Here is a 26637-nt window from a genome sequence, read left to right as displayed (position 1 = left end):
ACAATATATTACCCTACAGTGACGGTGTATATCAATATATCACATAACCACTGCACTACAATATATTACCCTACAGTGACGGTGTATATCAATATATCACATAACCACTGCACTACAATATATTACCCTACAGTGATGGTGTATATCAATATATCACATAACCACTGCACTACAATATATTACCCTACAGTCACTGTGTATATCAATATATCACATAACCACTGCGCTACAATATATTACCCTACAGTCACTGTGTATATCAATATATCACAATACAACCACTACACTACAATATATTACCCTACAGTCACTGTGTATATCAATATATCACATAACCACTGCACTAGAATATATTACCCTGCAGTCACTGTGTATATCAATATATCACATAACCACTGCGCTACAATATATTACCCTACAGTCACTGTGTATATCAATATATCACAATACAACCACTACACTACAATATATTACCCTACAGTCACTGTGTATATCAATATATCACATAACCACTGCACTACAATATATTACCCTGCAGTCACTGTGTATATCAATATATCACATAACCACTGCACTACAATATATTACCCTACAGTCACTGTGTATATCAATATATCACATAACCACTGCACTACAATATATTACCCTACAGTCACTGTGTATATCAATATATCACATTACCACTGCACTACAATATATTACCCTGCAGTCACTGTGTATATCAATATATCACATAACCACTGCGCTACAATATATTACCCTACAGTCACTGTGTATATCAATATATCACAATACAACCACTACACTACAATATATTACCCTACAGTCACTGTGTATATCAATATATCACATAACCACTATGTATAATAATATCTTACAAAACAGCCACTGTGTAACATGTTATCACAATACACTTTCAACTGCAATGGCTAAGCATAGCATGCTTTCAATGTTGAAAGGTTTGTACAAAGCAGTATCTGAGAGCAGGAGCAGTTATGACCTTATTCATGACATTGAAATCCAATATTCAGTTTACCCTGCAAATACATGTATCCAATTTTCTTCATTTTCTAAAAATCAGCATATCTATATTTGCTTGATACTGATTGCCAGGTTGTTGAGTCTCAAGGCTGTTTAAACATTCATAACTCTCAATGAATTGGTCAGTATTGCACAGCACATTTTACAACCACCCTCAGCAGTATTGATCTTGGAGAAACTCTATGACGATGGATTATTAGCAGGCACACTTTATTATATTAGAAAATAGGAATCGAAAAAATTGATCAGTTTCATTTATATGTGGTTATTGGGTCATTTTGGATGAAAACAAATCAAGGTATAATGAAAAAATGCAGCAAAATAAATTCTGTATTTTACGGATTATCTAACAAGTCAAGATATAGAATGCAATGCTATGACAATGAAGCTAAGTTCATGGCATAACAGGTTTTAATGAATTATACCCCACTTCCGGTCTCGTTGCCATGGTTTCCTTTGTTAAAAGTGTAGGTGTATTGACCGGTATTAATTTTCAAAAGTGTAGGTGTATCAATGATACACCTACACTTTTCACTAGGGTATACAATAAAGACACAACAAACGGCTAAATATAATTTTATTTCAATGGACTCACACTGAGATTTCGATTGTTTCAAAATCTTCCTTATCATCCAGGTCGAAATGTGACGCTAACGAACTGTCATATTGAGAAAGAAAATCCTCTGTCCACTCTTCAGCATCCATGGCTTAACTAACGCGGTGATCTTCCAAATGTTTTCTATGCCACATGCGAAGTCAGAGAACGATGCGCATTGGTCTGCTCATACACATGTCAATTATCAGTAATATTGCGCTGCATTTAGGGCTACTTGAAGTCATTCTCACCGAACTGGTGTTTAAAATCGTGGAAATCGTGCAAGCCCGTGCATGCCCGTGCAATCGACTGCTTATAGTCTGTTTGCAGCTTAAAACGCATCGATGAATATCACTTTAAAAATGTAAATCAAATAAAGTGAAACTAAGATTGCAAATTCCCATAATTTTACCTTGCCTATTGAACATTTAAATCTCAGAATTATATTCAGCTTAGGATAAAAGTTGTTTAACAAACGATCATAGTTTCAAAGCTGTTATTGGTTTGTATTACAATGGGGTATGCGCATTAAATGAAACACCCAGAACATGCAGGTTTGGTAGAAGTTAACGCTTGTTACGCATCGCACGGGCATTTCTTTCACTGTTCCAACTACTGCGCTTTACCCCTAAAATTGTAATACAAACCAATAATATTGATTTGAAACTATGATCATTTGTTAAACAAATTTTATTCTAAGTTGAATATAATTCTGAGATGTTCATTTGGCAAGGTCAAATTATGAGATTCGCAATCTTAATTTCACTTATTTGAGTACTTTTTGTTTAAAGTGAAATTGATCGGTAGGTTTCACTGCAAACAGACTATAGACGCTGGACATTTGAGGGTCTTAACCAGTGGGCTAAAAATAAATGAAACAGATGGAAAAGAAATAAAAAAATTGTCATAATTAGAACATAAAGTGTTATAATAAACTCGTGAATCTCCGACCAGAAGTGAGGTATAAGTCAGATGTACCCACACTTTCGTAAGTGTAAGCTTAATACTTACTGTTTGAGTCGTGTGGTCTCCTCGGCTAACGCCGGAGGCCACACAACTCAAACAGTAGGGTATTGAGCGGCACACCTCGGAAAGTGTGGGTATATCTAATACTTACATTATGGAAAAACTAGTGTTTGACCTGAAAGACCTGCAATAGGGTTGAGCTGACCTGAATGACCTACAGTGGTGTACAACTGACCTGAAAGACCTAAAATAGGGTTGAGCTGACCTGAATGACCTACAATGGTGTACAACTGACCTGAATGACCTACAGTGATGTACAGGAGACCTGAATGGCCTACAGTGATGTACAGGAGACCTGAATGACCTACAGTGGTGTACAACTGACCTGAATGACCTACAGTGGTGTACAGCAGACCTGAATGACCTACAGTGGTGTACAACTGACCTGAATGACCTACAGTGGTGTACAACCTGACCTGGTGTACATGACCTGAATGACCTACAGTGGTGTACAGCAGACCTGAATGATCTACAGTGATGTACAACTGACCTGAATGACCTACAGTTGTGTACAACTGACCTGAATGACCTACAGTGGTGTACAACTGACCTAAATGACCTACAGTGATGTACAGCAGACCTGAATGACCTACAGTGATGTACAGCAGACCTGAATGACCTACAGTGATGTACAACTGACCTGAATGACCTACAGTGGTGTACAACTGACCTGAATGACCTACAGTGGTGTACAACTGACCTGAATGACCTACAGTGGTGTACAGCTGACCTGAATGACCTACAGTGGCGTACAACTGACCTGAATGACCTACAGTGGTGTACAACTGAACTGAATGACCTACAGTGGTGTACAACTGACCTGAATGACCTACAGTGGTGTACAACTGACCTGAATGACCTACAGTGGTGTACAACTGACCTGAATGACCTACAGTGGTGTACAACTGACCTGAATGACCTACAGTGGTGTACAACTGACCTGAATGACCTACAGTGGTGTACAACTGACCTGAATGACCTACAGTGGTGTACAACTGACCTGAATGACCTACAGTGGTGTACAACTGACCTGAATGACCTACAGTGGTGTACAACTGACCTGAATGACCTACAGTGGTGTACAACTGACCTGAATGACCTACAGTGATGTACAACTGACCTGAATGACCTACAGTGGTGTACAACTGACCTGAATGACCTACAGTGGTGTACAACTGACCTGAATGACCTACAGTGATGTACAACTGACCTGAATGACCTACAGTGGTGTACAACTGACCTGAATGACCTACAGTGGTGTACAACTGACCTGAATGACCTACAGTGGTGTACAACTGACCTGAATGACCTACAGTGGTGTACAACTGACCTGAATGACCTACAGTGGTGTACAACTGACCTGAATGACCTACAGTGATGTACAACTGACCTGAATGACCTACAGTGGTGTACAACTGACCTGAATGACCTACAGTGGTGTACAACTGACCTGAATGACCTACAGTGGTGTACAACTGACCTGAATGACCTACAATGGTGTACAACTGACCTTAATGACCTACAGTGGTGTATAGCAGACCTACAGTGTTTCTTTCCCTTGCAGGTGCCATCCAGTTGACCTTGGTGCTGAATGGTCTAGCTCTCTGTGGCTTCACATTCTTCTTCTTCCTCGGCTGTGACAATCGCAAAATAGCAGGAGCCACTTTCCCATACTTCAACAGGTAGGTGCAGTGAGGTCAGGTACAGGCACGCTAGGTTGTTCAATGAAGGCAGTCTAGAGACCAGCCAACTGACAGCTGAGGGTCAGAGTAGGTCATGTCTCCTTAATTTATCATACATACCAAATAATTATTTTTTTAAAAACTTAAGTTATTTTGTAATTTAGCAGTTCTGAGCATAGAATTGATGATACCTGTAAATTTCATGTAAGTTTCAATTGAATGTGTTAATGTGAAGTTTCAGATTTGAAAATTGTAGATTTTGAATTTAAGCTTGAAATTTTAAAACTGAAAATACATAATTATATCTCCACTCAACCTTGCCCATGGTCCCTAGTATGGTGATCTACCTTCAGTTGTTGGCAATCTATAGCCAGGTTTTATATTGTATTGTCAACTATAGTTAAACTGTTTTAGATTTACTTACTAGTTTTAAATTATTCTCTGTGATAATCTAGTTATTTTACTGTCCTTCGTAGGCAGGCTTTTATAATTTAATATTACTTACTATGTGTACCAATTAATTGTTCTCGTCACGATATGGCTGAAATATTGCCGATGTGACGATAAATTTTAACTCACTCACTCACTCTCTCAACCTTGACAGAATTACCAAGAGACAGCAAACCCGTGTATGAGCCTAGTATTTTCAGTAGGTTGAAAGGGCAAACTTTATGAAAGGATTGCTGGAGATTTCAGTCTACATATATCACTAAACCGCTTCAACAAGACACAATGAAGTCATGTAGGTAGTTGTCCTGTAAACATTATTCATCCTAAGGGAAAGGTGAATCAGACTTACTAATGTTTTGATCAAATTACATGCCACTGTTGTTTGTGTGAAGATTCTACAGATTGGAAGTATAAGCGTTAACACAGTAGAAATGGCACCACAGTGATAGAGTAGCGCCATGTCAACTGATGTTACAAAGTTTTGCATTACACTTTCCCAAAATGTTTGGTTCTTCAAACTTTCCATGTGAAATATATTGTCACTCTCACTGTAAATAATGTTTTGAAATCCAATGTTTGGAATTGTCAGGTGTGCAGGTTTGTGAAAGATGTGCATCAGAATACTATTTTCCTTTATGTTGAAGTAGTCAGCGACAAAATCATGGTCCAACAGATTTAATACATGTGGATGATCAATCTGAATTCATTAGTTGAAAATGTCAAGGTAGAACTACCTTGTACCCTGTCATGGTCTCTGACCAGGGTGAACAGGTGGCGCACACAGTATTATTTGTGTCATTCTTGCCTGACACCAGGGGATGCTACTGCTCTGTTTATCACACTATTGTACAGGTTTTACCTTGACTTACACCAGTGGGGGCCCAGGGGACCACAATCATTTTACAGGTGCTTGCTGGTACTATGAGGGTCCTGTGAAGTATTGACATGGTGCAGTCTACTGTACGTTCAGATAAATACTACAGACCCTGGGATGAATCAGTGATCATGTTGACAGTGGTCTTGACTGATGGGTGAAATAACAGACACTCATAGCTACACTTGTTGCGCTGAAGGTACATTCTCAGTATCTTTGTGCATCTCTCCAGACGGGATATTTTGGATTTTCTGCATCCATTTTCCACATTTGTGCGTCACATAAAACCCTGACTGTTGAATAAATAGTACATTTGTTAAATATTGTCTTTCCTGAATAGCACTGGGCACAAGATCTTTGAGGCGAACCTGACGTCGTCCTGTAACCAGAACTGTGACTGCTCTCCGAACCACCTGGAACCAATCTGTGGCATCAACGGCATCACCTACTTCTCCCCTTGCCACGCAGGATGCACTGGCTCTAACCGCTTCTACAACCAAGACAACCAGTATGAGAGAATGTTTGTAAGTGGTGATTTGTCCTTGGCACCAGTTGAGTCTCTGGTAAAGTTAATAGTTCATGTTTTCATGTTTAGTAGCAGTTTCAGCCATTATCTCTAAAACAGTTGTACTGTTGTGAGAACTTGTATCTTTTATTGAATGCAGTAAAAATATTTGTTGCATATGTTTTAGCTTACTTTGGGAAACATTGTCAATTTGTGATTTCAAGTTTTGTTTAACATCAAGTGTTAGCTGAGTGGGTAATGCTGTTTCCAGAACTACAGTGGTTGTTCCTGTATCATGGACCAAGACCATGTACAGTTTGACCACGAGGTCATCATGTCGCCCCTGGCAACCAGTGGGCCGTGCAAGAACACATGCGAGAAGATACTGCCGTTCCTCATCCTTCTTGTTGTCATGACGTTCTGCGTGTCTGGGACGCAGATGCCATTGCTGATGGTGACATTAAGGTGAGGGTCACTCACTGGTTATGTCAAGGTCATTTAACTTTGATTTGACTTTAAAATGTGGTCTCTGCTTTTAGGTTGTCAAGTTTTATTTTGCAGATGACGTTTACTTTTACATTTGATAAAATGTTGTTGAAAAAGATGCCTGTGAAAAATCTGAATTCAGTTAAACTTGGTCATAGATTTGTATATACTGCAGACAATATAGAGTGTGTAAAGACAAGAAGAATATTAAATGTCGAACACCAATGTTTTCTTGGTGATTGGATTTTCATTATCTGTCCAGTGATAACAGTAACAACGTTTGCTTGATTGAGACAGAACTAACTTTGTTCCATGTTGCTGTATTTCTGAGGGGCGGTGGGGTAGCCTAGTGGTTAAAGCGTTGGCTCGTCACGCCAAAGACCCGGGTTCGAATCCCCACATGGGTACATTGTGTGAAGCCCATTTCTGGTGTCCCCTGCCGTGATGTTGCTGGAATATTGTTAAAAGTGCGTAAAACCAAACTCACTCACTCACTCACTATATTTCTGAAGGTCTGTTGGAGAAGAAGAAAGAGCGTTTGCCCTCGGAATGCAGTTTGTTATCATGAGACTGTTTGGTAAGTGGTAAAGAACAACAGTTCCGGTCGGGACTAATATAGTGGTGGGAGAACTCAGACATCATATAAGGATGTAGTGTATAATGTACAATTCTGACAGAAAACATTATGTAACTGTTTAGATATTCTTAGATGCTACTGTAGTACCAGCTTGGCAGAAGTTTGTCTCATGATCAATTTCAAATTGAAATGATTTACACACATTGCGTTGCAATTTTGGTATTCTGTGAACTTGTGAGGTTGAATTTTCTGAAAGTTGAAAAAGGATGAATATTTTTAAATTTTTACCCAATGTGCATGGAAAAACATTTAAAGGGAGGCCTATCTTGATAAGTGACACACTGATATGTGTGTAGCCAGTACTCCTTGTTGGCAGACAGAGAAACTGTCCATCATATGTCTACCTGTAATCATGCATGTATCTGTAAAACTGATAGGTATTCATGAAACTTTGAACACACAGAAAATATGTCAACTGGTCCTTTGTGCTGATAGGGCTTTCAATATTTCAAATTTTTTCCGGGCAACAAGTTTGACTTTGACTCTGTTTATGGTGGTGTGTTTCTTGGGACCACATCTTCATAACTAATTGTTCACCCTTGAGACTTTGCACAAACAAAAAAGCAGGTTGTCATCTGGTACATTGTAATTGAACTATAGAAAAGAGAATTCTCAGATAATGGCCAAAGACGTTGTCATGATTTTGCTTTTATAGAACAAAAGCTACTCTTGTATATAGACAGACAAATTAGATAGCAATACTCTCCTCAAGTTGGACAGGGAATGTTTGGAGGACTTGATTTGTTCTTTTGAATAACTGGATCAGGTGGTCAGGCCCACTGACATGGTTGATGTGTGTCATTGTATCCCATCCATGTAGATCAGTGCTCATGATGTCAGACAATGCATTGTCTCATCCAGTCTCACCATTATATAGCTGAAAAAAACAAAGTACTTTATCTGGGAAATTGAATGGTCTTTATTTCATTTTAATCCAAGCAGCAAAGTTAAATTATTGGCCAAATATTTTGTCAGCCAACTAATGAAACATAAAAGTCCTTATTTAGGGTTCGAAATACCCCATATATTAGTGTGCCATGGCACGGTAAATATTGAAATGACACGGTTAAAAGATGTTCTCTGTGCCCTTTTGACACACCTAATTTTCTGGAGTCATAGCTCACATTTAGTCATTTAATCCCCCAAACAATTATTTTTTACCAAACTGAATAATACCATATATATTTGAATGCCCATAAACCCATTTCTTTATTTAACACTAAATTTCAAATGATTATCATCATTGTTATTTATTCTAAAAACATGTGGGCATACTTGATTTTTGAAATGCACACCTAAAATATTTGTCTGGTGCCCTAAGGCACACTTAGAAAAAAAAGTATTTCTATCCCTGTTATTGATCCGTAAGTGCAGAGTTATCAATGTTATTTATGTTGTTTATTTCAGCTTATATACCTGCCCCGATCATGTTCGGTAACGCCATCGACACTGCATGTCTGCTATGGAAACAGAAATGTCGGGACTATGGGCAGTGTCTCTTGTATGACATCGTGCAGTTCAGATACAAATACGTTGGTGAGTTGTTTCACACGTTAACTTCATAGAAGGCTTACACTAAAGTACTTGCCTCTCTGTCATAACCTGACGTTTGAAGTATGTGATCAGATTGCTCTGTGTTGGTCGAAACTGTCTTCTCAAGGTGATGTGTGTTATGTGTAGGTATTGGTGCTGGGCTGAAGATCTTGGGTCTGCTCTTCTTCACGGGTGTCTGGTTCCTCCTCCGCCACAGAAGCCTTACAGAAACCCGCACAGAGTTGACGGTAAGTACACACATACAACTAGTGTTATAGCTCTGTTGACTTGTCTCCTGAAACAACAATGCCTGTGGAGCTGTAAGTTTTCATGAAGGTTTCCTCTTGTTCCTATGGTTTCTCAGAAATATGCTCTCAAACATCCAATCCAGTCTTAAGAGTCATTTTGGTCATTATTTGTCATCATCACCTTCACAGGGTTTAAATATTCTTAGGTGGGGTAGCCTAGTGGTTAAAGTGCTGGCTTGTCACGCCAAAGACCCGGGTTCGATTGCCTACATGGGTGCAATGTGTGAAGCCCATTTCTTGTGTCCCCGCCAATATATTTCTGGAATATTGCTAAAAGCGACATAAGACACTACTCACTCAATTTAAACATTCTTCCAACTGAAATTATTTTTTAATAATTCAGGTGAGCTACAGAGCTTAGAGATCTATTTTAACAAGCTGATTATCACATTACTTGTCGAGAAGACATGTGAACCTTTCTTAGGTCATCTGGTCCTTGGTTTTGCAGCATCAGAGTCACACAACGAGGACTTAGACTGATCTAGGCCATGCTCCAATAAGCACTCTTAGCGCTAAGATGATCAAAACTCCCTTATTTTATGCATACGATATATACCTAATGCCCTGATGACTTTAAAAAGTTTTGTATTTTTTAGCTACAGTGCAACATATTCCAATCCTTGAATATTTCATTTACAGAACATAACTCATGAACCTGTTTGTATTTCCCTTACTTATGAATCAAGTCAACTGCAGTGTTTCTGGAGTTTTATCTCTTATATCTTTTTTCTAATTAAACAAAACAAATAGATAATGACAGCATGGCTAACGATTGACTGTCTGCGTGGTCTTCTCACACTCTACTGAGATAGTGAAAAGTACCAGTCTGTTAGCAGCAAGAAGATTTCTGTAGTGTAACTGACAGCTGGTGTGGTTAGGGCCTTGATAAGAGGGCGGATAACAGACCAAAATAGTCCGAATCGTTCACTTTGTGATACAAGCACCAAAATTGGCATGATCACTCACCATGGGCTCCCTGTTCAGAAACTAACGTTGGCCAATCAAAAATCCAAGATGGCCACCATTTTTCAAGATGGCTACCACTGGTTATACAAAGATATAATCTTTTTCTTTTGACTATCATTTTTGGCAGATGTCATTAGAGAACATACAATTGTTGATTGATTTCATGCTTGAAGTTATGCATTCTTACATGTTTTCCCTGACTCTTGAAGTAATAGTCTCTACCTCCAGGACACATTGTCATGATTGGTCAGTTGTTCTGCAGCAGCGGCGTGGATGTTACGATGAACTTCCTGTTTCAGGTTCAAGACATCATGAGTTCTATGAGTTCTATAGACAAACTAGACTTTGATCACCGACAAAGACTGAAGGAGCCGGACAAGGCCTACCCTGACGATGCGACTGAGTCACACGACCCGGAGCCTTCTGCTTGTGATGTGATGGTACAGCGAGAGGTCTTCACCTGTTCCACCCCGAGGGAATCTGTTTTGTGATACTTGTGATCTGGGGACATCAGTCATGATGAAATGCAAAAGAATGTTGACTGTCCATATTTGCTGAACGATACGTGATAGTATAAGTCTCGTGCAGAATGACTGTTATATGTAGAAGATGTACTGTACATATGTAATACCACAATCCTCTCTTGACACGCCACCAGTGTGCTGGCACCCAGTGTATCAGTCTGAGATACAATGTTCTGAGATATGTGTTTACATTTACAGACAAAGTAAATTCTGTAAATTACCAGTCAGGTCATAATTATCAACACTGACCTTTGAAAAAAAAAAAGAGAAAAATAAGACCAATAAATTCAGGTAAAAGTACCCTGAAGTCTAGAGTACTCACAATGTAATGTTCATGTCTGACCAGGAACGGGGTTGTTGTGTGTATTGATTGGTTGGAAGGTGGAAAGTGAAGAAAAACAGCATGACAGGAGGCATTGTCATGGACGTATGCAATATTTTACTATGACACTAACTGTATGACAGAGGAAGAAATGCCTTTGAGCGCCAGTGCTTAAATGGTTCAACTTTATTAGGAAAATTATTTTATGTAAGTGTTTGTTTTTGTTCTTGTTGCAGAAAAGTTGTTTTTCTATGTATCCAAAATTATTTTGTGTTATACATTGTTTGGAAGGGCATAGGTGTCCAAGCAGTTTCAGAAGTTATAATTTACTTTATAGATTTATGGCCCTTAGGTGTACCAGGATCCGCTGATTTGCACCCATTATGATCCTAGATATATATTGTCAGCACCATTTATGTGCATATGGGATTCATCAAAGTGGTAAATATCACCTTTTATTGTTCAGTGATATTCCCAATATCACTTTACTGTTTAACATAGGTTATACTGAACATAGAGATTTTTTCTGGGTTACATCTTCTTTTTATTCTCGAGTACAACGTTTCAGGGCTTGTTCTGGCCCCATCATCAGGTAAACTGAACAGTAACTGTTAACTCTGGCCGTGACGTCACAATGCTTATGACGTCACAATGCTATGACGACGCAATACATGTGGTGGTCAATAGATACAGATGACATGGTTAACAGTTATTATAGCTAAAATACATGGAATTATCATGAAACGGCCCTCCTATTATCAGAAATTTGTGGGCCGCTGCAAATGATATTGGACCGCTCAACTTTAACGACGGGCCACTATCAGTTTTGTTGTCAAGTGACGTCATAATGGGTGCGTGGGCTTACGGTTCATTCGACATTAATTTGCTTTCGACTGGCAGATATTCTGGGTCAAACAAGTCAAAGCAACCCGAATTCCCGCTTTAAATAGCGGTAATATTGGCTTTCTTGTTGGTGCTAACCTTAACAATTGCACTATTAAGGCTGTTGATGGACCAAAACCGAACACTGACATAGTTTGACATGTTGGTCGAATATCGTCACTTTCTGTTGTGACGTCACTTGAATTGTTCGATGACGTAATTGAATTCGGGCAGTCAACCCCGTCAGAAGTTGATTTGGGTAAACTTACAGTCAAATTCCTTCATTGTTTCCTTTTTCTTTTCAACACAAATTCCATGTATTTTAGCAATAATAACGGTAATGCTATTTTTGAAGGCATTATCATTTGCAGAAGCCCTCGGTCTTTTTCAACTGCCCTCCTTCGTCGGGCAGTTAATGGAAGACCGTGGGCTTCTGCAAATGATAATGCCCTCAAAAATAGCATTACCCTTATACTGTTCAGTTTACCTGATGATGGGGCCAGAACAAGCCCTGAAACGTTGTACTCGAGAATAAAAAGAAGATGTAACCCAGAAAAAATCTCTATGTTCATCAAATATCATCTTCTAAAATGCCAATCAAGCATCTAATAGGTTATACTGTTGACCAATCAACTGGCTTTGAACATATCATCAAAGGTACAGATGCTTTCATCATGTATTGACCATATCAACCAACTTTCAGATACATTTTATCAAGTATTGTCGTCAAACTGACCAATCAAATATTTGATCACATAAGCTGAGGTACATATACTTTTCATCAAGTATTATGATCAAACTGTTCATCCATGATAAACTATTATCCACTGAAATGTATCTAAATTTCGTGGAAGATATGTATTAAGTAAAAGTTCCCAGTTCTTTCATCTCACTATAGTTTACATCTCATGCCATGGCAGATCAACTATAGTAATGTAAAAGAATCAACTGATCCTTGTTTTGGTATGTATTTAATTATAACTGATCTTATCAAGTTTGCAGTTAAAGAACCAGTTATTGAGGTGTATGTTGTATAAAAACCTGCACAATGTGAAGACTGTATGAAATCATAAAGTGTTTTTTGCTGTTAGCTTTCAATTGGTAAAGAGCCTCTATGATACACGGTACATTTGATTTGCTGAACGGGTTCACTGTGTGTTCTCACTCGTGTCCTCAAGACTGAAAGCCTTGATATTTGATATTGCTGAATCCCAGGGATTATACATGCTGGATGCATTACATTAGCCCGAGGCAAGGTCTGACCGACTGACTGAGTTTAGTTTTACGCCGCTTTTAGCAATATCCCAGCAATATCACGGCGGGGGACACCAGAAATGGGCTTCACACATTGTGCCCAAGTGGGGAATCGAACCCGTGTCTTCGGCAGGACGAGCGAACGCTTTAACCACTAGGCTACCCCGACGCCCCCCGAGTCAAGGAAGTTAACTGACTGTAAAGATTGTTTCCAACCCTGTCACACTAGGCATGAATTTCATTTCTTTTCGTGGTACCACTGACTGGTATGAGTTATGTCCCTTCTTTGGTCCTATCTACCAATAGGATTCCACCTGTCATATGACTTGCATTTGCTACAATAGAATGGAGGAGAACAGTCGCGATTATTTTGTAGACAATGAAGACCTTTATTGTAACAATACAGGACTTACCTCACAAAGTGCATCATCAACTTGATTAACAAAGAAAACAGGAAATTATAAAAAAAAGGGGTGGTTCACATGCATTGGAAATCCTGTAATCGACCAAAATATGCACTGCAGTTACCATAATGTGTATGAACTGGATGTCGATTTTGTTTAGCAAATTTAATTGGGCTGTGGATATAATTACAGTCCAGCAAAAATGTAACTTCATAAGTCCAGCCAAAATGTAACTTCATAATTCCAGCCTAGTTCTCCAAGGTTGGACAGTGGACTTTCATAGTGAGTTATCTGCCTTGCCTCAGGAACACGGTAGCTTCAATGTGTTTGAGATACAATATTGTACTTCTTTTCACAAAACCCATGTCACGAGAGATATATTTAACTTGTTCGTTTAATAGTTTGAAATGTAGTTTTATGTTCTGATGTTGTTTCTACAGGACACTTATCAGTGATGGGTATTGAAACTGTTACCATGGTTACTATACTTCCTATGGTGTATTTGTTTTTATGTACAGCACCGTTTGTTTTATGTATTTTATATATTTTGTTAATCAGTTGTCCAGAGATATTACACTTCATACTATTACCTCACTAACGCTGGGCCATATCATTTCTTTTTAAATGGGAATATGCACTTTGAACATGTGTGTGTCCTATTTTGTGTGTATTTTGTAAATGTTCTATTTCAAAATATCCTTAGGAAAGTAATACATCAAACCTGATTTTCAAAAATGACATTATTTTGCCACCCGATTGTTGGCGTATTGACCAAGAACATCAGCTTGGCCTGGCCGAAGTATTTAAGCTCAGTCTGTTATATGTTATTATGGCACTATTGCACTCATTGTTTTTTCATAACATGTTATGTGGGGACCATTCTGATATTATTGCATTAGTAGTTCTCCTTGTTTCAAGCATTCTATCCTACTCAAAGTAAGTTGCAGAACACCCCAATCTTTTCATTACTATGGTTCATCCGGGGCGGTGGGGTTCGCCCGTCACGCTGAAGGTCTGGGTTCAATTCCTCACATGGGTACAATGTGTGAAGCCCATTTCTGGTGTCCCCCGCCGTGATGTTGCTGGAATATTGCTAAAAGCGGCGTAAAACCATATTCACTCACTCACTCACTATGGTTCATCTGTCATGACAACTATAGTGGAGAGTCAGGTGTTCTCTAATTTCTTTTGGGCAGTATATAATCAGTTGACATCGAAATTCACCAAGGGCAGATGTGGAGAGTGATTTCTCTGGCAGGTTTGGAAGGAGAAATGGTGTTATGTTTTTATCAGTTCTCACTATATTCTGCCTCACACTTGTCCATCCAGCACTATTTTCTGTATAGAGCAAATCAGGAGACTGGCACTATCTCAGAGTTTTATTTTACTGGTTGTAAATGGCTGTCGTTGTAGTAGGATAGACATTTAACATGAAGCTATAAGGAGTGATTGTACGTCTTTGAATGGCCTTTTGTATGGTGATGTCACCTATGTATATTAGGACATCCCCATGATGGATGGGAACGTTGCCTTTGTGGATGGTGACAGCATCTTTGTATATAGGTAAGGCATTTTTCTACCTTGAGAGTCCCACTACTAAAGGAAGATGTCTTTGTATAGGTTTGTCTTGGTATTTGGAGAGAGTCCTTTTGTACATGGGAAGGTTAGGTGTAACTTGGCCTCTCTGGGCACTAGGAATGGTCCTTGGTACTGTTTCTTGATTACTATTTCTTCATGAATAGTTTGACTGACCTTGACCACTCGTGATGAACATAAGCTGTACAGCTGTAGGACCTGTTTTGAAGGCAGCTCACCAAGTACCTTACTTCACTTCTCAGGCTACTGACAATTTGCATGCAGGTATATGTTAATGTCATTTGTGGAGATATTTGAACTTCAGTGGAGCACATTGTGGAAACAGGGGACTTGAGACACTCCTTCATGTTGTGAAGCTGCACGAACACCTCATAAAGGAGGGCTTGTTTGGTAAGATGGCAGTACTCTGTCATGATTCAGTGGAGCACAGTGTGGAAACAGGGGACTTGAGACACTCCTTCATGTTGTGAAGCTGCACGAACACCTCATAAAGGAGGGCTTGTTTGGTAAGATGGCAGTACTCTGTCATGATTCAGTGGAGCACAGTGTGGAAACAGGGGACTTGAGACACTCCTTCATGTTGTGAAGCTGCACGAACACCTCATAAAGGAGGGCTTGTTTGGTAAGATGGCAGTACTCTGTCATGATTCAGTGGAGCACAGTGTGGAAACAGGGGACTTGAGACACTCCTTCATGTTGTGAAGCTGCACGAACACCTCATAAAGGAGGGCTTGTTTGGTAAGATGGCAGTACTCTGTCATGATTCAGTGGAGCACAGTGTGGAAACAGGGGACTTGAGACACTCCTTCATGTTGTGAAGCTGCAGGAACACCTCATAAAGGAGGGCTTGTTTTGTAAGATGGCAGTACTCTGTCATGATTCAGTGGAGTAGTGAGCATTTCATGTGTTCCGTTCCATCGACTGACACAGTACCTCGTGTCCACGCTGTGATGTTTCTAATATAAATTTAAAAAGACGTTAAAGAAGCCCCAAAGTTGTCACGACTATAATTAATCTGTCGTGACTGGTGGGTGTTGTAAAACATATCCTTCTAATTGTGGATGTTCTTTCAACATTTTGCCCCGCCATGATATTGCTGCAATATTGCTAAAAGCGGCGTAAAACCAAATCACTCACTCACTCTTTCAACATTTTGAGAATTTAGATTGGTGAGAGCCTCGTAACCTCAACACACTATCAATATCTGACCAAACTGGGTGTCCATGTAATGTACGGTTTGTTTTGGGCTGTGATTGGATATGGAGAGGGATGGATACAATATGCCAAACAAAATATATTTTTTGCTTGCTACATTGAAGAATGGGGTTGTCCCCATAAATGAGGGATGGATACAAATTGTTGTCAAACAAAATAATTACTTTTGTTGCAGGACATTGAAGAATGAGGTCCTCATAACTTGAAAGAATGTTTGGTTGAATGGACAGTCTCTGACCTAGACAGTGCTAAGATCTGAAACCTGTCGATGATAGTTATACAAAGTCCAAGTGTTACTGCTATGTCGCTGCCATTATCATTTTACGGCCATGGCGGATGTACACAACATGGAGTCCAGTTTGTTCAGGACAAATCACACAGGCTACGACCGCCATGCCTGGGAATGACACAGACTGTTGCCACGAGCAGGTCCTGTCCTCATACTTCCTGCCATGTATATACGTTTACCTTTGCTATGATACAGACGTGTAAATAGCTATATGAGCATTTTGGAAAGTATGAAAGAGAGACAACTCAGGTGTTGATGACTGCGAACCAACTTAGAGATGAGGAGATATTAGATCTAGGACAGGCATTTATGAAAGTGTTCTATCTTTCCAGAAATATTATCATGGACAAATGGCTGATTGTTTATTGATACAGTTTAAAAAGAAAATTGAAAATGTCCGTTTAACCGATAATATCAAGCAGTCCTGGTATATCATTTTTTGTACATATCATATGCCAATGTACGTCATTTACAATGTCAAATATCCTGCATATCCCGCCAGATATTGGAAGATATCATTATTTACTTATATATGTATTGAAGATAATTTCTATATACACACATATTTACACAACTTTATGAACGGATGTATGTTGTAGATCAGCAGTGATATTGCCGCTCTTATACTCCCATCTGTACAGGACCTGTTACTTGGTGTGCACTCTAGTCACATGGTTGGTGTACTTGTAGAGAGGGTACTCTAGCCATGATCTAGTCAAGTGGTTGGTGTACTTGTAGAGGGTGTGTACTCAGGCCATGATCTAGTCACATGGTGGATGTACTTTTAGAGGAGATGTACTCTAGCCATGATCTTTTCACATAATGGATGTACTTGTAGAGGGTGTACTCTAGTCATATGGTGGATGTACTTGTAGAGGGTGTACTCTAGTCATATGGTGGATGTACTTGTTGCCGATGGATGTGTATTCTATGTATGATTTAGACAAGATCTTGTTGGGGGAGGTGGGGGTGTGTGTATTTGTGGAGGGTGTATATGCAGCCATTATCTAGTCACATGATGGGTGTACTTGTAGAGGGTGTTGACTCTCATTATGATCTAGTCACATGGTGGGTGTACTTGTTGCGAGTTTTGTACTCTCATGATCTAGTCACATGGTGGGTGTATTTGAAGAGGGGTGTGTACTCTGGCCATGGTCTTGTCACATGGCGGATGTGCCCTTTCCAGAAAGTAAGTGTGTTTATGTTTCCTTTTCCACTGACTTCTTCAAAACATTTGGAACTGGTTCATCCCAGGTTCTGTATTTCCTTCCTTAAGGGCCGAGTCTGGGGTTAAGGTTTTAAAAACTGGGCACTAAGGTTTGAATAGATGACAATTGTTTTCCCTGGTAATTTGATTATAATGACTTTGGCAAAGCAGTATTATGGAACATTTATAATTTATGATAAGCTGGTGTGTATGCATGTGGTGATGATGATTTTTATGGAGAAGCATGTACAATGTGAATGACCCCCTCCCCCACGTAAATATATGTACAAAGTAAGTGACCCCCCCTCCTGCATGTCATCTACAAAATCAATGCCCCCTTTCCATTATTTTTAAGCACAATTTTTAAATATTTTCATGTAGATGTACATGTGTACAAAATTGAAGACCCCCCTGCCTCCCCAGAACAAAATGGGTGACCCCTCCTTAAAATCGTCATCACCCCACTAGCCATAAATTACAAGTGATCCCTTATGCATAGGCGCTTGACTCTGATATATAAACATATCAGAATCAAGCGCTTATGCCCTTATGGTCCAGTCCTAAAGTAATCAAGGTACCAAGACCTTAATGGAGGAATTATAGTACTTGGTATTCATGGACTTTGTGAAGATTTGTAACAGAATCAAATCTGTACACACGAACAGTTTTCTAGAATATTTGCACCTATTTGTTTGGGTTCTATCGATGCATCTGCTGTTGCAAGTAGTATTTACAAACATGTCCTTGTCACAATTTTAAGAATTTTCTTTATAATGGAGACTTTTTAAAAAATGTGTGACACCTTCCTCTTGACACTGTCTTAGACACTACATATTTATTTGTATACACCCTTCATATATGAACAATACAAGTATATGACACCAGCCTATTATATATATACCTCACCAATGGCATCAATATTACTCAAAAAAAGTTTAGGATCACCTGATTCTTTCATATTGCAGAAGTGAACAAAATCAAGTGATCCTTAACATATTTTGCGTAGTATATGTCTACGATATACACCATTGCACCAGTATGATCCCAACCAACTGTCCATGCTAGTCTGGACAGACGCAGTTATGTACAAGTCGGTTGTATATTTGAAATGCTGTCGGTACCAACACATGTTATGACATGTTTGATGTGTACACGGAAGCTGTAGTTAGTATCCTGTGAGGAATATGTATGTGTTTTTGCCAGTGCGTGCCTTGCCATATGTAGTCACGTGTGGATGTCTGCAGAGTAAACATGTCGTGTCTGTCACTGTAAGAGCAGTTGACTGTTAACGCTGTCAGTAAGGAGATGATGGTTCTTGTAGGAAAGTTTCAATCTCTGAAACTTAAAGCTGATGCAGTCAAGTAGCTTTGGCCGAAAGCTTTTTGAATGATATAACAATGAGTTTGTTGGATAAGTAGATTTTGTTTCCTAAATTATGTGTCAAAATATTTCATACGTTTCACAGGGACGACCCCAGAATGTCTGTTGATGCATGCAAGTATGCCATTGTATTTTGTATTTTTCTAGTTTGAGCAGGTCAGATGATGTTAGTGTTGTTTTAAAAAATTTGAAGAAGCCCTGTCACCTGTGAAATTCTAGATTTGCCCCTATATTGCCATACTGCTCTCATAAGGGACTGCAATTTTTTGTATAAGGGAGATAACTCTTCCACTCTAGAATATTATTACCTCGTAGCCACCATGTCCACTTAATAAAGTCATACCCCCGTGTTTGTAAACAGTTGTACAGTACATCTGTTTCAATATTAGGCATGGCTGTTTTTGTTCAAGGATTCTTGACATAGCGATAGATTAGAATCTGAAAAATGTGTTTTTCTGCCAAATGCAAGCTTATCACAAAAATATTGATGTGTATGATAGTTAAACATCATCAGTGAGACAGTATTTTTGGTTTACTGGTGATTCCATTTCCCCATCTGTTTACCAGGATTTTCTTTAAAACATTACCTGTAGACAGTCAACTTGCAGAAACATGGGAATTGTTAGATGTTGCAGTTGCCATGTTTCACTAATAGCACATGGCGGTTATTTTAGACATGTTAGGTTCGTAAGAAAATGATTGTAGTGAATCAACTGACAAGAAGATGTACTTGTAGGTGTTAGAGTGAACTGTATAGGACATGGCTTCTTGCTTTACTTCAAATCTTCCTTTCCTTTGCTTGTCGTAAGAGGCGATTAATGGAATCGGGTGGTCAGGCTAGCTGACTTGGTTGACACGTCATCGGTTCGATGCTCATGCTGTTGATTACTGGATTGTCTGGTCCAGACTCGATTATTTGCAGACCGTTGCCATATAGCTGGAATATTGTTGAGTGCGGCACTCACTCACTCACTCACTCAAATCTTCCTTGGAGTGTTCAGTGGATAGTGGGTTCACCAGTTTAATTAATATTTATTCAAATCAGTTTGTTTAATTGGTGGATTAGAGAGAGTATGTTCAAATTGACTGTACGACTCAGAAGAGGGTAAAGATACCTGGAAGGTTTTCAAATGATCTGTCCCAGTTGGTGAGGATTGCCATCCAGTTGTGGGTTTTCTTTAACTTGTTTTGAGTTGTATAATTATCTTTTTCTCAGTGGCAGATTTCTAATACAGTGCTCTTACAGTTCATTTGTTGAAGTAGTCGGTATGACTGCCATGAATGTGAACCTATGTGATGTTACCTTGTATCAGGTCAGTTGTTGCAATAAACATGATAGTTTCTGGAAGTGCTGTGAATGTTTTTACCTCAACTGTGCATATATGCTCATCAAAAGAAGTAGGGGATCATGGAATACGAAACAATTGTTATCATTGTTAATATTTCAAAGACAACTGCCTCTAGTACATAAGTGGCTTATCAGCTGTCATCACACTAGACAATATGTTTTCAACAGTAACTGTCAACTACCTACTGGCAAACAAGGATAAGTTGAGCACCGACCTGACAATTGACCCGAATTAGCATGTATGAGTGCCGCCCACTGGCTTGCCATTGTTAGCGAAGGGGCCCCAGGTTGTCTGCGATCAAGTGTAGTGCGACTTGCTACACCGACATGAGAGTCTTATGAGCAAGGCGTGTGCAGCTACACACGGAATCAATTTCATCGTCATGCAATGAACGTGCACTAGCCTACATCTGCTCTACCTTTCACAACCCACTGTGCCTGACTGCCCCATGCATCTCTTAAAACCAGCATAGGTTGCTGGCTATCAGACACGCTGTGATATACCGGTGACTGGAAAACTGATGACAGCATTGCTACACCAAACTCGCAAATTCTAACCTGGAATTCCCACAAGTATGAAGATCTACTCAAGTTAATATTTGCTTCGGATAATGATATATTTCATATCATTGTGAAACTGGATGGTGATAAGTTATTGTCCACACAGGAAAGAGTGAGTGAGTTTAGTTTTACGCTGCACTCAGCAATATTCCAGCTGTATGGCGGCGGTCTGTAAATAATCGAGTCTGGAGGTGAGGTGAGGTGAAATTGAGTTTAACGTCGTGCTTGAGAATATTTCGCTCATATGACGACGTGCATGTGTGTGTATGTGTATGTGCGGCTGCTTGTACTAGCCCAGACTTAAGCTGGTTTTATAGTGCTAGCCCACTGAGATACCATGCCACAGTGAAGCATGAATACCCCACTCAGACACATTATACACTCCGAGCCGACTAGTCCTCGTTGTACCCATTAATGCCGAGCACCAGGCAGGGACCAACAAGTACCTTATTTAAACGTCTTTTGGTATGACGCGGTCGGGGATCGAACCCGCGACCTTCCGCTCTCCGGGCGGACGCTCTAACCACTACACCACGGAGGCGGTTAACAGTAGAGAGTGAAGACCCTAAAACACACTTGGGGTACAATACAGCACCAAGCCCAGAACAGAAAAGAGTGGCGATCCTTTGTTGCTGTCCTACATGCTGATGGGCGTAACAGGGATAAGTAAGTAACTGCCGTGGTATTGCTGAAATCTTGCTAAAAGCTACATAAAACTAAACTCACTCACTCCACCATGTTGTTCATTATATCATTTATTGGACCCAAGACTGTGCCCATATAGATGACATAATGTATATTGAGTGCAGTGATAATCAGCAAATAATAAGCATTTTGAAAAAGTAGTGAACACAGACATATTCATGTTAGTTTATTTTCATTTGTGTTTGCTGAATTATGTTATTCTGTTCAGAGAGCAAGAAGTACACAGACAACTAGGGAAACAAGGATAGACTGCAACTGAACATAAAATCATGTTTGCAAACAGTGAATGTTAACATGGACAAATAAGCATACAATAACATCATTTGGGTATAAGTTGCCCCCGAATAGATGCAGATTCCACACTGTCCCTCTCTCTTCCAACTTCACTTCCACATACAGCACAAACTGGAACTAACTATAGACACTGTGGTCAAGACTGACAACTTGTCTTATACAGAGTGGTTAAGATTCAGAGAACAGCTATTTGATTTTTCATGGTTTGAGGTAAGTATTATGGGGGAATGATAGGGAGCTTGAATAATGTTTCCTATGTACATAAGCATTTCTTTGAAAAAAAATACTATAAATGTATAACTGCTTTTTGATACAAGTTTGTAAGAATATGGCACATACAAAATCAATTCAGTTAAAGGGACTTTAACTATATTTTCTTTTACATAAAACCTCCCTTCCCAAAACAAAACACAAAAACCAAAACAGAAATCAAACTGTTGCTCCCTTATTAACTCATTCTTGTAACTAGATAAGTTGATATATAAATAATAGAAGACTATGATTATGTCAACATGTGATAAGCATACCTGTATAAGAAACACTGACACATATTTGGATATTTACTGTAATCCATATACCAGTATGTAAACCATACAAGACACCTTGTCTTTGTTGTAAAAACTCGCTTCATGGAATTAAGGAAAGTATTAAACCCAAGTTTAAAAATGCCAAGTTAAAGTTTTGATTGGTGACATCACATTCAACACTCTTTAAGTACCTGATCCCGACATTATTCTGTCCCAACAACTTTATCGTACAACTGCAGATGCACCCTCAACATCCACCAGTACTTGACACAAACCACTCAGCAACCACAACCTACATGATTTGACACTCATAATATGCTATAATCAAACCTGAGCATTGACATGAACAAGGTTGCTAATTATCACAACCATGGCAACCGCATTTACAACATCCATTCAGGGACTCCTACAGCAAACACTCCCCCCATTTCAAACAGAAACAATATTACTTGCTTGCTGCTTCTTTAAAACAGCAACAGTGTAGCTATGCACAGGCACTACCCTGTCTTTGACTGCCACAATGTTACATGCTGGCTGCTTCTCTCAAACAGCAACAATGTAGCTATGCACAGGCACTACCCTGTCTTTGACAGCCACAATGTTACATGCTGGCTGCTTCTCTCAAACAGCAACAATGTAGCTATGCACAGGCACTACCCTGTCTTTGACAGCCACAATGTTACATGCTGGCTGCTTCTCTCAAACAGCAACAATGTAGCAATGCACAGGCACTACCCTGTCTTTGACAGCAACAATGTTACATGCTGGCTGCTTCTCTCAAACAGCAACAGCCATAGTATGCACAAATCCCTCTTATAGCAACACCTATCATTATATTTTAGAATGTTCACTGTTCAATGTTTTAAACAGAGGAGCAACAAGAAAGAGTTCATGTCCCTTAAGCCACCATTTCACCATATGCAGAAAAATAACAACTAATTGTTGCCAGGTTGCCACAAGAATTTGTGACCGAGTTGGAACCAGGAAAAGGTTTGATGTTAAGGAAGAGCATTTTGATATAATTCCATTAGCGCTATAATACCCCTGAAGCATTGTACACACACCCACCCATTCATATACAGGCTCAGATTTAGCACACCATTATCCAATTCTTTCCAGGCTCGTAATGGGGATGGTATGTTTAATTGGTAGTGTAAATTTCAACACATATCCATCAATTCAAGAGCACATGAACAAGGGCACCTGTTACTCCCGTCCCCACCTGAACAAAGCAATCCTACCACTACAACTATTGTACCATGCCTCATACAGTTATAGCACTTGGACCCACTTATGCATTCGTGTTGATCTTTAAACTATTAAGATGGAACAGTACAGTATTTGAGAGAGAATGTAAAACAAAGGAAATCACTGACTGACTGAGTTTGGTTTTACGCCGCTTTTAGCAATATTCCAGCAATATCACGACGGGGGACACCAGAAATGGGCTTCACTCATTGTACCCATGTGGCAAAGGAAATCACAAACCTAATTCAAACAAAATGCATTTGTGTGTCAACATAGCCGTTAAACTATCAATGGATTTATACTGGAGGTAGATCACACTGTAAACACAATTTCAGACTTAAAAATGGTTTGCTGAATGATCTAAAAATGCTAAAAATATGACTCTGACAACAGAATAAAGATGACATTATTACTGTGTTGATAAAATACAAACTAAAACATGGTAGTTCGCTACATTAAATACCAATACTGGTTAGTAGGAATACATGATAATCAAGGGCACTCAGTATCAATCATTACTGGGGTTGAGTCGTGTTCAAACTGCATGGCAAGACAATGCAACACGTCAGTCACAAATACAAAAATATGATCTTCCCATGAAAGGATTTCAAGACAAACCAGTCATCTTCCTCTTGAACAATCTATAAAATACATTTGTTGGCACACCTGAGCTTGCTACTCTCTTGAGATACATCTACAAACACGACTGACTGAGCCTCTCAGGGCGGTGCTTCCTGACTTCCTAGTCATGTGAAACATATGTTCAGTGCGACCAATCACAAGTGACTTTCAAAGTCAATAGTCCACAGTTATTCCTACATTAATAATCACTTTGGAAAAGACACTTACATAAAAATAGCAAAACCCAAACAACCCATTTTACGATTATTGTATTATTAAATACTGAACTTCTTCTTAATTAGGTTTGTACTGGATCAAGATACAAAACAAACACTTTTAAATACAAACACAAAGCTGAGATCTTTGAGTCTATTAAATGTACTAAAATATAAAATAACAACTACACTTATCTCCTTTTGCAAGGCTTACATCCTGATAATAGACCACCACTGCTGGCTCCATGAAGGACCATCACTGCAGGCTCCATGAAGGCCCCATGAAGGACCATCACTGCAGGCTCCATGAGGGACCATCACTGCAGGCTCCATGAAGGACCACCACTGCAGGCTCCATGAAGGACCATCACTGCAGGCTCCATGAAGGACCATCACTGCAGGCTCCATGAAGGACCACCACTGCTGGCTCCATGAAGGACCACCACTGCAGGCTCCATGAAGGACCACCACTGCTCCATGATGGACCACCACTGCAGGCTCCATGAAAGGACCACCATCACTGCAGGCTCCATGAAGGACCATCACTGCAGGCTCCATGATGGACCACCACTGCAGGCTCCATGAAGGACCATCACAGCAGGCTCCATGAAGGACCATCACTGCAGGCTCCATGAAGGACCATTACTGCAGGCTCCATGAAGGACCACCACTGCAGACTCCATGAAGGACCACCACTGCTGGCTCCATGAAGGACCACCACTGCTGGCTCCATGAGGGACCACCACTGCAGGCTCCATGAAAGACCACCACTGCAGGCTCCATGAAGGACCATCACTGCAGGCTCCATGAAGGACCATCACTGCAGGCTCCATGAAGGACCACCACTGCAGGCTCCATGAAGGACCATCACTGCAGGCTCCATGATGGACCATCACTGCAGGCTCCATGAAGGACCATCACTGCAGGCTCCATGAAGGACCACCACTGATGGCTCCATGAAGGACCATCACTCACTATAGTAATATTAACGATATGGTAAACACCTTCCCAGCCATAACAGTTTTGTTTAAAATGCTGCTGTTGTATTTTTCTTGTTTCTCTGTTAATAAAACAGCAAACAGGGTTTCCAAATGAATTAATCAATCATAAAAGCATAAATTAACAGGAAAATATACATTCCACAAAAATCAATCTGACAAAAATACCAACAGTCCATATAACAAACTAAATGACCACAGGGTTAAATCATCACTGGTAACTATGACAGCATTTTTCACTGATTTAGCAATCACTGAGATTTTACCAACAATATTAGAAAAGTATTTAAAATATCCATATTGTTAATACAATTAATCACATTGTGAAATAACCAAATCCCTCTTGGTCACTCAGGTAACAAACAAAAACACTTGCACCACTTCTAGGAAAATAAACCTAGGAATATGAGGTGTACAACTAAGGATATGTATTGGTCAGCCCCCACAAGGCTGGAAGCACCTGCCAGGACATGTGACAGTGTTGATTACAGGTGTGACCATACATGTGTCACTGTTACACTGCATGTACATCACACCTGCCAGGACATGTGACAGTGTTGATTACAGGTGTGACCATACATGTGTCACTGTTACAATACATGTACATCACACCTGCCAGGACATGTGACAGTGTTGATTACAGGTGTGACCATACATGTGTCACTGTTACACTGCATGTACATCACACCTGCCAGGACATGTGACAAGTGTTGATTACAGGTGTGACCATACATGTGTCACTGTTACACTGCATGTACATCACACCTGCCAGGACATGTGACAGTGTTGATTACAGGTGTGACCATACATGTGTCACTGTTACCATACATGTGTCAACAATACATGTACATCACACCTGCCAGGACATGTGACAGTGTTGATTACAGGTGTGACCATACATGTGTCACTGTTACAATACATGTACATCACACCTGCCAGGACAT

General features: G+C 39.7%; 1 protein-coding gene across 1 annotated transcript in view; it reads left to right on the top strand.

The window, feature by feature from the left end:
* LOC124286283 (solute carrier organic anion transporter family member 5A1-like) overlaps window positions 1–16089 on the top strand; it is a 45633-nt gene extending 29544 nt beyond the window's left edge. The window contains exons 5-12 of the mRNA XM_046722637.1: window positions 4227–4344; window positions 6009–6192; window positions 6445–6638; window positions 7172–7236; window positions 8704–8832; window positions 8977–9077; window positions 10403–11450; window positions 12444–16089. Coding sequence (XP_046578593.1) covers window positions 4227–4344; window positions 6009–6192; window positions 6445–6638; window positions 7172–7236; window positions 8704–8832; window positions 8977–9077; window positions 10403–10594 — 983 coding nt within the window. The 3' untranslated portion in view covers window positions 10595–11450; window positions 12444–16089. The remainder of the gene's footprint in view (window positions 1–4226; window positions 4345–6008; window positions 6193–6444; window positions 6639–7171; window positions 7237–8703; window positions 8833–8976; window positions 9078–10402; window positions 11451–12443) is intronic.
* Window positions 16090–26637: the final 10548 nt, after the last annotated feature.

The sequence above is a fragment of the Haliotis rubra genome, unplaced genomic scaffold (genome assembly GCF_003918875.1).
Source record: "Haliotis rubra isolate DU_JTF1 unplaced genomic scaffold, ASM391887v1 Scf38, whole genome shotgun sequence".
Taxonomy (NCBI): Eukaryota; Metazoa; Mollusca; class Gastropoda; order Lepetellida; family Haliotidae; genus Haliotis; species Haliotis rubra.
The sequence above is the reverse complement of the archived record's forward strand: the minus strand, read 5'-3'. Positions and strand labels throughout refer to the sequence as shown.